This window comes from Ascaphus truei, chromosome 14 (genome assembly GCF_040206685.1).
Source record: "Ascaphus truei isolate aAscTru1 chromosome 14, aAscTru1.hap1, whole genome shotgun sequence".
Lineage (NCBI taxonomy): Eukaryota > Metazoa > Chordata > Amphibia > Anura > Ascaphidae > Ascaphus > Ascaphus truei.
In genome coordinates this window covers 29,175,260-29,187,906 of record NC_134496.1, presented here as the reverse complement: position 1 = coordinate 29,187,906, position 12,647 = coordinate 29,175,260, and the positions used below count along the sequence as shown (strand labels likewise).

Here is a 12,647-nt window from a genome sequence, read left to right as displayed (position 1 = left end):
CCATGCATTATGGTGGGAGATGCAGCACATGCCTTGTGTGAGCTCCTCTCCTGTGTTCAGAGAGATAACTCTGATCTTGTGCTGTTGCCCAGATTTGGATGGGCACTCGGGCAGCGAAGAGAGAAACAGTCGCTCAGCGCATTGCTAGAGCTTTGAGATTCAGAAGATCCACATCTATATGGATTCACGGTCTTCGTCATCTTCGAACTTGCCATTTGCCTTCACACCTATTCATACTTATATGCTCCACGTACTCTTACTTTCCCCAAGTTAAGGGAATTGAAAGCTTATAACAGGATCTTCCACTACCAGAAATGTTTTGAGTCAGTATTTAATTATAATAATAATTGTTAGTTCTTGTATAGCGCTGCTAGTTGTTCGCAGCACTTTACAGACATTTTGCAGACACCTGCCCCTTGGAGCTTAAAAAATCTATGTTCTTGGTGCCTGAGGCACAGGGAGATAAAGGTGATTTGCCCAAGGTCACAAGGAGCCGACACCAGGAATTGAACCAGGTTCCTCTGCTTCAAACTCAGTACCAAGTGTCTTTACTCACTGAGCCACTCACTCTCCTTATATTCTCATGGAATACCCCTCTGCAAGAAGTAATTGGCCCCATATACTTTCATCCAATCCGCTCTACAATAATTGATTTGTCCCTATAGGCACAGGAATAGGGTTGCCAGGTGTTCGGTATTGAACTGGACTGTCCTGTATTTGGATACTCTGTCCAGTAAAAAATGAGAGATATTGTAATACTGGACATGTGTGTGTGTCCGGTATTTTCCTCCCTGGACATAGTGACCTGACGCACCTTTCACCATTGAGTCCAATATTTGCGGAGAAGCCACCTGGCAACCCTACACAGGAACCCCCCTCTACAAGAAAGTATTTGTCCTTATAGACTTTCATGGGATACACAGCTCCAAAAAAATATATGTTTTAGGATTTATATGGGTTTTCATCTGTAAGAAATGATGTGTCCATAGAATCCCCTACACAAGATAATGATTTTCCTCTAAATGTTTATGTACTGCCATTGATAAATACAAGTCAACAACCTGATTTCCAGGACATCTTGGGTCAATACTGATTTTAGCATCCTGGGATTTGCAGTCCTGGATTTCTAATTATAAAAACAAAAGGACTACAAATCACAGAGGGCAAAAGGGATGGGAAAAGCACAATAAAAAAAAGATTTGTGCTAAAATCCCCAATTCTGAGAAATGTGACCAGCCAGGAACTAACTATACCTTGTCTCTATGTTGTCTGTTATGGACTATTAAGAATGATTTCTTAATCATGTGAATAAATTGCTTCAGGCAGTGCTCTGTCCATGCTACTGTATGTATCAATAACGTGTACAGTTATACCCTTCATACATATATATACTTTAATTATACAAGTCAAAACTGAACCTATGGACCTCATTTCTACTGTAGAGAGCTGCAGTGAATATATTCAGCCAAACTCCACTGTCCTTATCCCTACACCAACAGAAAGCAGGCAATGCAACATTCAGAATTAGCTGTCAGGAGCCTCGGAAATGTTCCAAGGTCTACGGCAGAACACTATTTCAGCTACATTACTTACATCAAAAGAAAAATAGCAGGGGAGGAGAGGAAACAAGACAGGGTTGGGTTAGGAGAGGAAGAGAAATAGGGAGATTGGTGTGGGGAGAAATTGAAGCAGCAGGGGATAGATAGAAAATAAAACGCAAAGACGGATGGCAGAGAGAGGGAGAGACTGGATAAGTAGGGAGAGAGAGGAAGATAAAAGGGAAATAGGAAGGAGTGAGGGAAAGGACGAAGATTTAAAAGGGAAGAAAAGAGAACGGAAAAGGGAAGTAAAAGAAAGAGTAAAATAGGATGAAAGAGACCAAATATGTGAGAGAGGAGAGAGGAAGAACAATAAGAACAGAGGTGTGATGGATTTTGGAAGAGAGAGTGTAATGAATAAAAGGAGAAGAAATTAGAGTGAGAGAGAAAGAGAGGGGGAGGATGAGAAGGGAAGAAATAAGATAGTCGTGGCACTATCGCATGGAAACTCCAAATGACTTCCATGCGATAGTGCCCCGATTGGCACTATTGCAGTTTAATGAATAACCCCCCGAGAGAGAGAAATCAGAAAGAATGGAAATCAGAGAGAGGCGAAATGCATTTGGTTAAACAAGGATAATTAAGGATAAGACATAGAGAGAGAGATGGGGAAATGGAGCATTGGCTGGGTATAGCTGGAGTTTTATACTGTAGCACCAGGCAATATCAGGAAAGGGGAGAGCTGGGACAGTGTCTGGGTGTTTCTGGTCACACTTGGTATGCTAGGCAGAGGCACAAACCAAGTATCAGTCACCCATCGTCAACAGAACCCTCCCCTCTCCACCTTCTAGTCATGTCCCGATCTCCCCATCACCCTGTGCTTTTAACAAGACCAGCACTGCAATGCAGCTCAGTCCTTTTGGCATTGGGGAGTGGATGGGGAAAGAGGACAAGTATTTGGAGGGAGACGGCAGTTTAGCAGGCTGGTACTGGTACCCATTGCTTTTCCACTGCGAGACGGTGCCTACAATGCATTGTGTAGCAATCCACAGCTAGCATGTCGTAGGTCATTGAATTCTAACTGAATATATCCTCCAATGCACTCAACACATTTCCCACTGGCTAGAAAGGGAGCATTAGCTTACCGGTAACAAAAGGGGCCATTCATCATTCTGAAGATAGAGACACAAATAGCAAATCTGCACCTTTTGTTGTGCTGCATCCCTTTAATTATCCCATTTACCCATAATGCAGTGTCAGAAGAACTTAAGCCTGTTAAATAGGGGACAATCGCTCTTTTGACCCTAATGCTGCATAAAGTATTCAGGAGGTAAGAACAGTTAATTTTTTAACTTCATTCCTTTTTCCTTAGGAAAGCTGTACTCATTGTACCGTAGGTTTGCGACAAGGTAACGACAACCTCGATTACAATGAAGCCCCTCGATCATCAACAACAATGAATCCAAGTGCTTACAACAATTATCCGCTGCAAGTCCCCAATATTCACCATAAATGTGCTTGTTCAATAAATACGGCGCAAAAAATACATTGCGATCTGTTGGCGCTTGTCATAACCTGGCCGAAAAAAAATGACTGCAATCTACCTTGGTGCTTTTCGTATAACAGGTGCTTTTGGGGGTGAAGACCTTTTTAACCCCTTCACCGCCAAAAGGGCCAGCAGCACATTGCGGAGAAAAACAGGGTTTTAAACATCTTTGCAAGTCGCAGACGAAAGCCGGCCGGGGGCAGGGGGGGGGGGGAATTAAGGAAAAAAAATTAAGTCAGAATTTAAACGACCCTAAGAACTGCGAGAGGGGCACGCGGTACAAATTGCATTAACCCCGGTCCGCATTTCGCTACGGGGTTAAAAGAATGTACGATCTCTCTGCCTTACCTTCCACGGCTCTTATTTGCCAGACCAGAGAGAAAAACAGCAGCAGATCTAGGTCCATTGTAGGAAGCAAAAATATTACTTTTTTCATCAACCAGCCAAAAAGAATAAAAAAAGAATAAACCTGAATACTTCCTCCCTCCAAAAAGCTCTTTAGGGCGATCCCCCAAAATGGAAAATTAGATCCTCATTTAGCACGGATTTCTCCGGTCCTGTTGCCTTGAAGCATCATTGAAGTCCAAAGCTAGGGATGCATATTCCGGCACTGCGTGAATGTGTGTGTGTGCATGCATGACAGCGTATGTGTGTGTCAGGGTGCACAAGGCAGCGTGTGTACCCTGTGTATGTGTGTGCGTGCGTGTGTGTATGTGTGCATGTTGTGTGGGGAAATGGAACAAGCTATCCCAGTCTCACATTGCAAGCTGTAGTAAAGGGTTCAATGGGAGACCACTGAGCCTGTGATGGGGAGGGGGGGGGGTGAATTGTCACCCCCCTCTCGCACAACTGCCCTCTTCCAAATCCACACACACACCCCCTTCCCATCCTGTCTGAGTTCATCCACACCCCTCACACCTTCAACCAATCAAAGAGCAAAAGGAACACTCACCCCCCCTCATCCAATCAATAGGGAGCCCCTCCTTTCCCTGCTATTGTTGAAAGAGAATTACTTACATTGACCTGTAGAAAGAATCACTGTGGCCACCTGTAATTTGAGCAGCATTGCCATCTTGTGATGAGTACTAGCAACTGCAGGCACATGTCGACTTTGGAGAAGGTCCATAGGATGATGGGATGCTCGTTAAAAGTGGGTTGTTTAAATAACTGAATTCATTCAATTTGTATGGAAAGGTGATCTTTTTCCGATTGCTTTTTTTCTGACTATGGTGCGTCATTCCTTTGTCTATCTGTAGCAATGTGAAGCCCGGCTGGCCTGACTTTCTCTTAGCTGTCTTTATCTGAGCATAAAAACACTGGTATCTTACTGAATGCAGTTCAGTGAAATAAGCTACCACTATAACCCATTCCGTTGCAGTGGAACCAGTAACACAAGGCTTTAGCCCTTTGGCAGGTTAACACTAAGGCTTGGATACATGAAGCTCCAATAAGGCGAAAAAGCGTTATTATCGCCCAAACAAATGCTTTATTTTTATAGCGCACGTCATCAATGTTCCACCACTAAAAATAACAAAAAAGTTAATTGGGTCCTGTAACAGGGCCTTAACCCCTCTCTAAAAGGGCTTCAATAGAACATTTGTATTGGTGTGAGGAATCCAGCAGGGAGCTGGTTAATTGCAGCTAGAGACAATTAACTAGTCTCCACCTGGCTCATCAGATAGGTTGAAGCAAAAAAGTAGAGCACAGCCAAACAGGAGCTAGGAGAGGATCCAATAATGCAAAATTCCTTTATTGGAGTAAACAAAGCATAGAGGGTACCTCCTACACGTTTCGAACGAAAAGTTCTTTGTCAAGGAGTAAACTTTACACTCATCCTTCATGTCAAATATTGATGCACCTACTGTACTGTATACTTGTGGTTCTGGACTTTAATTATCATTACCAGCCTTGTACTTGAGCACTTTTACCACGCCTCGCATCATCAGACAGGTTGAACTGCAGAGATCTCTTGAACACAGAGGGACTGTGTTGCCAGCAAGAGACTCAAAGAAACATTGCCTTGAAAACAGAAGGACTGCGCTGCCCGCAAGACACCGGGAACCAGACTTCTTCCAGGGCACAGCGAACCCTAGAACCCGCCAGAGGGTGGCCCCCCAACGGACACCAAACCAGACCCAGAGACTGACATAAAGGGCCCCCTGCTTACAGGTACCTCTTTGGACCCTTTAAAATATCGGTTCCATGAAAAAATAGTCATAATACCTCTATTTTTGCCATTATTATGCCATACATGGCCGCGAACCTGATTAACACCAGAAATAACGCACTATTTATCACCTACTTCAGGTTGGCCATAGCCCAACTGTATCTTACCTACAGTATGTATAAAATGGCCAATATATTGCCCATTATATACATGAAAATATATATATACATGAAATTGGTGATAAAATATTATTTTTAAAACATTACAGTACATATTGACCCCCTTGCAGCCCAAGTGGTCAGCTACTCATGAGTTTTCATGACTAGATGACCAGTAAGAGCTACACAGGGATTCATACTTACAATAAAGTACACTAACTACCCCGCTTATCTACCCTAGTGACTAGTAAAGCATAGCCATGCAATGGTTTACTAACCAATAAGTCAATTAAGGGGTTACCCTATAAAACCACCCCTGGGAGCCCTAAACACCCACCTGGGGAAACTACCCACGTAACTCACCTACCTCTACTCCCGTCCCTACCCTTCTGCTCCCCTCCCCCTTTACCCTGGCCCCTTTTGAAAACTTTAGAACATGGCACTCTTTAACAACAGCAACAATGAAGGTCGGGCCCTCTTTTCAGGGATGGTGTTCCCCATTGCCTGAGGAGCGCTTCGTCTTATCTCTCCTCGGGTGCGCACACCACGAGGAGGTGGTGAGGGCAACAGTTTCATTTGAGAGCTGGTTCCTGGTGTCCTGCCAGTGGAAAGATGTGGTGTCTGGGTCTGTTGCCGCTCCCTCCCTGTAACATCTGTGCCATGTTCCGTATCTCTGCCTTTTCTCTCCATGGTCTCCATCTTTAAATGGTGCTGTCCCACGTACAGCAGGAAGGGGAATTTTTTAGGGGCCCCTGAATGGGACATGTTTGTCACTCAAGTTTTGTTTTTCCACTTATCCCACTCTTTGATAAAGCGCCTTGTGTGCGAAACATGTTAGAGTGCTTGTCAGGACCTTGTTTTCATGTCCTTTTAATTTAATAAATCTTTGATAAATACTCCTCGTCTCCCATGTCACATTGGTGAGGCTGTGCTCCGGTTCCTGATTTGGATCCCTTTCCACTTATCCCACAACCTGTCCTTATCAGAGACCCAACAAAGATAAGGGGAGGGGACTCTGGCTGTTCTAGCACTTCCTGATCACACAGTGACATCACACAAAGGGGAGCTGCCAGAGGAAATCAGACCCCTCCCAAAGTCCAATTTAATCAAATACATTAAAATTACTTACACAATAGGTGTCAGATTTGGGTTAAAAAAAAAAAAAGGTATCAATCACGCAAATGAGACCCTTTAAACTGGTCACTGGAATTAGTTCACTTTGGTCCTAGGAGAGATTGCCAATTGAAACGCTATGAGCTCAGAAAGGTGACTTAGAATAAAATAAAAAACACACTTTTAGTCTACTTTCTGAGCTAACACATGATTAGGCAATGTATGAGCGCGTTTGAACTAATGTAGTCAACGAGGTGTGAAAGTGAACATAAAAACACTTTGGAAAGAGGTATAACCATTTTTGACACTAAATAGGTTCAGGCTAAAGGAAAAGTGTGAAGAAAAACTGGGGAATTTAAAAAAAACTGACATTATTAACCTCATTTAATGCTAGAGGGATCTGCAACACATTACTCCAGAATTCGAATACTACCGACAATGACCTTACATGCCTCTCAACAAGCTCAGGGGCATTCTAGGGGTTTGTCAGCCTGCTATTCCAACTAGGACAGGACTACATATCCCAGAATGCCAAGGGGGGTGGAAAATGAAAAATGCAGGTTTGTGACGTATCAAGGCAAATTCAGAGCAAAAGGGATGCAAATTGTGTCATTTTCATCTTGTGCCTCTTTATATCGATGCATTATGGTCTTTTTTGGATTTAGGAAGGGATAATAAGATGAGTTAGGGAGCAGTTATACGATGCACAGGTTATAATGGTGTACCCCCTGTCCGCCCCCATTCTTCCCCCTCCCTCCCCCCCCCACCGGCTATGCAACTTCCACAGGGTTTTCACCTGCTAAAAGGGGTTTGTAGCTCAGTAGTTACCTTAGTCTTCTCAGGGTGTCATTGGTGAATCCGTGCCAGCCTGTAGAAAAGGCGTTAATAACGGAGAAGGGCGCCAGGAACTTTTAACTTGAGTCTTTATTTGAACAATAGTAGCATAATCCCGGTTTGCACCATCAGGACAGGTTTCCCTCACAGCTTGAGAATCTCGCACATCAGCTTCCCCAGGATTTATCAGGGGATTTAACCCTGACACTCCTGGCACAGACCCCTCTACAAGCTAGATAAGGGAGTCCAGACTGCCCAATGTCCAGATTCCTGTGGGCCCCCCAAACTCTGGGAACTTGCCCTAAACTGGGAAAACAATACAGTGTGGTATGGCTGCTTACAGGCCAGACCAGCCTGGGGACCTCCCTTGGAACCCTCCTGGATCTTACAGGATCCTCCTGATGTTACATGGGGTCTGGGGTTAAAAGGGTGGATCCCCAGCTTTTATAACTAGTGTGTGGGCAACAGTCTCCCCACAGTGTCTGGGCAGAAATACCTGTTGCCATTTGCTCACACTACTGAGCATGTGACCTGGCATAGTGCAGAAGTCACAGGGCCCAGCATGTACCTAAGGGGAAACATTTGAGATACACTATTGTAGCCACTTCTACTTCCTCACATGTCTGGCCTTGTGAGGGCTGTTTAACCCCAGCACTGCCTGCAGCTACCAGGGCTGGCATGCAGGGCAAAGGGAAATTAGCAAGGGTGCTACAATGGGATGTACTGTGAGTGGTCATTTGCATATCATTACCCAGAATCCCTGGCTTCAGTGGAAGCATTGTATGCTGAGAAATAATGGGGAACGGCAAGTTTGTGGACCTGTCTGAGACAGGTGAACGTGCTCATACAGTACAGTGTTTTTTTTATTTGCTGTACACTGTATGGTGGATGGTTTTTCTCATTTCTCTCTCACATTAAATTACTTTGTAGCCACTACCAGCTTTACATTGCAGAGCCAGTAAACCATCCTCACACTGATGAGACCCAAAGGTCAATACAGCTGTTAAGCGGATAAGAAGCAAAAAGTAACACACTGTGAATGCTCATTTGCATGTCATTACCCATAATCCTTAGCTGAATTGGAAGCATTGTATGCTAAGGGATAATGAGGAAAAGCAGGGTTGTTGACCTTTTTGAGATGTGTGAGTGTGCTCAGTGAAGTTGTATCTCTATTTCCTGTACAATGGGATATATCACATTTTCTGTCTCTGGGTTTAATAGAGGGCAGGGCCGGTCCAACCATTAGGTTAACCTGGCAGCTGACCAGGGTGGCAGAATTTGGGGGGGCAGCAGCTACTAGTTTGCATAGTGCAGTGTAACTGGGTGGGGTGTTTCCCTGCTCTCCAAGAGCAGAGACAGAGCAGGGCAAATGCTAGGAGGCAGGGCAGTTTCCGCCACCCTGATTGGCTGCTTCTGGTAATGAAGCCAATCAGTAGGAGGTGTAAGGAGCCTGGGAGCATGGCTAAGCAGAGGAGGAAACAGCATGGAGGGAGAGAGGTGAGTACCTTGTGAGTGGTGTGTGTGTGTGTGTGTGTGTGTGTGTGTGTGTGTGTGTGTGTGTGTGTGTGTGTGTGTGTGTGTGTGTGTGTGTGTGTGTGTGTGTGTGTGTGTGTGTGTCCTGCTCTGGTCTGCTCTGCTGTTCTTGTCAGTGTGTCTGTGTGTTCCGCTCTCTTCTGTGTCTCTATGTATGTATGTATGTCTTTATTTTTATAGCGCCATTAATGTACATAGTGCTTCACAGCAGTAGTCACCTGTTTCAGAGGTTAGTGGCTCCTCCCTCCCATGGTTTAAGCTCACCCCTCCCCACTTTCCAAGTAATCAGTTCTTTTTCATGCAGCTGGTTGGGACAGATCCAATGTGGTAATTCTTCCTCTAATTATAGAGGTAACTAAGAATTGTAATCAGTTAGTGTTAGGACCTGCAATATTTGGTCATGCCTTGAAGTGGCCTGCAGGCTTAAAATGCTTTGTCCAAAGGGTTTAACTAAATGATCCTTTTTTTCAAGAGATATATAGGTATTTCACTGTATATTTTTGACATATTGGATGTCGCTTTGGGCATCTTTGTTTTTTGTTGTATGCTATATATTTCTGCTGTATATGGGTCGGTTTAGTGCATTATAATGTAAGATAATACAAAAAAGAACAAAGCACATAGAAGGACACAGTCAATAAAAACTAATAGTACTTTATATAAAAAAATAAACAAGTTAAAAACTTACATGCATAATAAAATCATAGATAATCCTTCCCACAGGAACGTGATGGTGAAAAACGAAACCTCACCCTTGGGGTATAGATTGAACAATCCCGCAAAGGAAACAAGTCCAAGTTATAAGTCCCAAGCTTAGTCGAGGAGCTACATACAGCTGATGTGCTGGTCATGGTGTCCTCATGGGTTGGAGATGACGTCGGACATCTGTCATCACAGTATCAAATAACATAATGACCTCAATACCTCTACGCGTTTCATGTCATTGGACGCTTCATCGGGGGGTGGGTCTATGGAACTAAGGGCTGGCATATATATACCCAAGCATATTCCCTTCTCATTATCTCGATTCAATCGGGCAATTAATCTTCTGAATACAAAACTACATCTAACGTACAATTCAAACAACACAAATTCGTAGCAAAACCACAATACTTATTGGTACAAAAACACAGAATGATACAATCATAACAAAATAACTAATTCTGTAATAAACGAACTAATTATAAAATGAAAAACCTGACTACCATCTAATCAATTGGTAAACAAATACATGGTATTTTGATGGTAATAAATACATGGTTAACTATTATGTATAAATGGGGAAAAAAGTGTATTCAATCAATAACTCAACACCAACACCTTAAAGAATATAAGATAAACCAATCTTATAATAGGGTATACATAAATATGTAAAAAAAATACCCAGAATAATTAATAAATCGTCCAATAGGATTCACAGTGTTTTCCACAATAGAAGAACATAAACCATTAATCGCTACATCACATACAGTAACTTCGAGACTAAAAATCACAGTCGATACTATAAAAAGATGGTAATGATAATATATTACTCACTATTACCCTAATGGTTATAAGGAATTCATATAGTCCTAATTCATATCCACAATACACAGTCTCCAATTACACAATTGTAGTAATGTAATTTGGCAGCATTATAGCTACATACTGTATTCATCACTTCAACTCTCCTATTTCTCATAAATTGGAGCATCACATATACTATATATTCAATGGAGCAAAACATGACCATCTGAACAGATCTATAAACAATTGATCAAAACATTAGGTAATCATGTAGGGTATAGATTGGGGTGATGGAAAATTGCAGGTAACGAGCTGTTGTATTATGGTTTAAAAACCAAAAAGAAAGGGGGTCCCAAAAGATCTTATTGTTGAAGATCCAAGTTGAACTAACCATTGTGTTGATAGTATAAAAAGATGATGATGATGGTGGTAATATATAACTCACTATTCCCCTTACGGTTGTAAGGAATTCATGTTGTCCTAATTCATATTCATAATACACCGTCTCAAATGAAACAACTGTAGAAATGTGATTTGGCCTCATTATGGCTGTATATTCATGACTTCAACTCTCTTATTTCTCATAAATTGGAGCATGACATACACTACTATATATATTCAATGGTGCACAAGATGACGTCTAAATACATCTGTAAACAATTGATCAAAGCACGAGATAATCATATAGGGTATGGATTGGGTGATGGAGAATCTCAGGCAAAGAGCTGTTGTATTAGGGTTTAAACACCAAAAAGAGGAGGAGGGGGGGGTGTCCCAAAGATCATATTGTTGAAGATCCAAGTTGAACTAACCATTGTGTTGGTATACCGTGAATCTTCTCGCATGTCAAAAGATAAATTAATTATTTCAAAAACGGAGCCAGTTCTATCAATTCATTTCATCCTTAAGGTGCTTTACTGTACAATGTATAAATCCAGAATTGTTCCCTTTGGAGAAGCCTTAAGTTCTCCATCACCCGTTCTGGGATTTTTTGGCATCCCTTCCAAACCCCTAAATGTTTTTTTTTTTTGCCATTTTTTAATAGACGTTTAGCATGTTTTATTCCATTAATGTGCTCCCCAATTCTGACCTGTAGATATAAAAGGCAGTTGTTGATCTTACCAATTAGGTGTTGGTTGAGTCTCGAGGAGATAGATGAGACACTTGACTGTTAGTACTACACCTGTTTGTGCAATATATTTCCGCTGTATATTGGTCGGTTTAGTGAGTTATAATGTAATCTAATGTAATGCTGGAGAGATAGTCCTCTTGATGGTCGCTGATTTCCACAGAGCTCACGTTATTCCATCTCCTCAGCGCATGGTGCCCGTTCCGAAGGGGTGTGCTAAGTGGGGGCGCGCACCCCAGGGGGGCATGAGACCTTCTGGGGGGGGGGGCGCGGCGGTTACAGAGGACCTGCGCTTCCCCGAAGGCATTTAAATCAAATGCCGGGGATCGCATGAGGTTTCTGTAACTTCACTTACCTTGCCTTCCAGCGACGTGTCGTCATGGTAACCCGGCATCAAATGACGCCGCGGGGTCACGTGATGTCGCGTTGCCATGGCAAAATGATGTCACATGAGCCTGCGCCGCCATTTGACGCTGGAACCAATCGGGGGTGGGGGGGCGCGAGCAGGGGGGGGAGCAGGCATGGGGGCGCTGGAAGAAAACTGCGCACCCCTGCACTAGAGGCAACTTTTAACAGATCACTCAACACCATTGTCTTTCCTTGCAATGCACTGCAGTGACGGGGCTCTGTCAGAGACAGGGCTTGTTTTTCACCTATTCAATAATAACATGAATGCTCTAGCCTGTGGTTATACATGAGGCTGCATTAGAATGGGTGTATTAGACAAGTGTGCACGCCTGCAGCCTACTAACGGTTCTATGTGCAAACAGCAGGATTTATTAGGAAGTGTGTGGTGTTTGTGTTAGCTCACCCTGCGGCTGTCTATGGGAAGCAGTACAATACACACAAACGTTCAGAACTGTGCTTTGCTTAAGACCAACTAGCCAACACATGCTCCCCCTTCTGGCGTCTAAATATTACACACACACATGAATATTCCATCATAGGGGCCTATGTACTATAATACAGGCAGTCCTCGGTTATCCGACGCAATACGTTACTCAAAATGGCGTCGGATAGCGAAGCGTCGTAAAGCGAAACCCGTTTTCCCATAGGAACACTGTTTAAATTAAACGTTCCGTTCCTGAAGGCATTTTTAATGCTAAAATACACAAAATATTTT

At 43.1% G+C, this 12,647-nt stretch overlaps 1 protein-coding gene across 1 annotated transcript in view; it reads right to left on the bottom strand.

Annotated features, from left to right (window-relative positions):
* The window catches only part of EPHB1 (EPH receptor B1), a 209,981-nt gene extending 206,010 nt beyond the window's left edge, over positions 1-3,971 (bottom strand). The window contains exon 1 of the mRNA XM_075570291.1: positions 3,433-3,971. Within this exon, the coding sequence (XP_075426406.1) occupies positions 3,433-3,520 (88 nt within the window). The 5' untranslated portion in view covers positions 3,521-3,971. The remainder of the gene's footprint in view (positions 1-3,432) is intronic.
* Between the last annotated feature and the right edge of the window lie 8,676 nt (positions 3,972-12,647).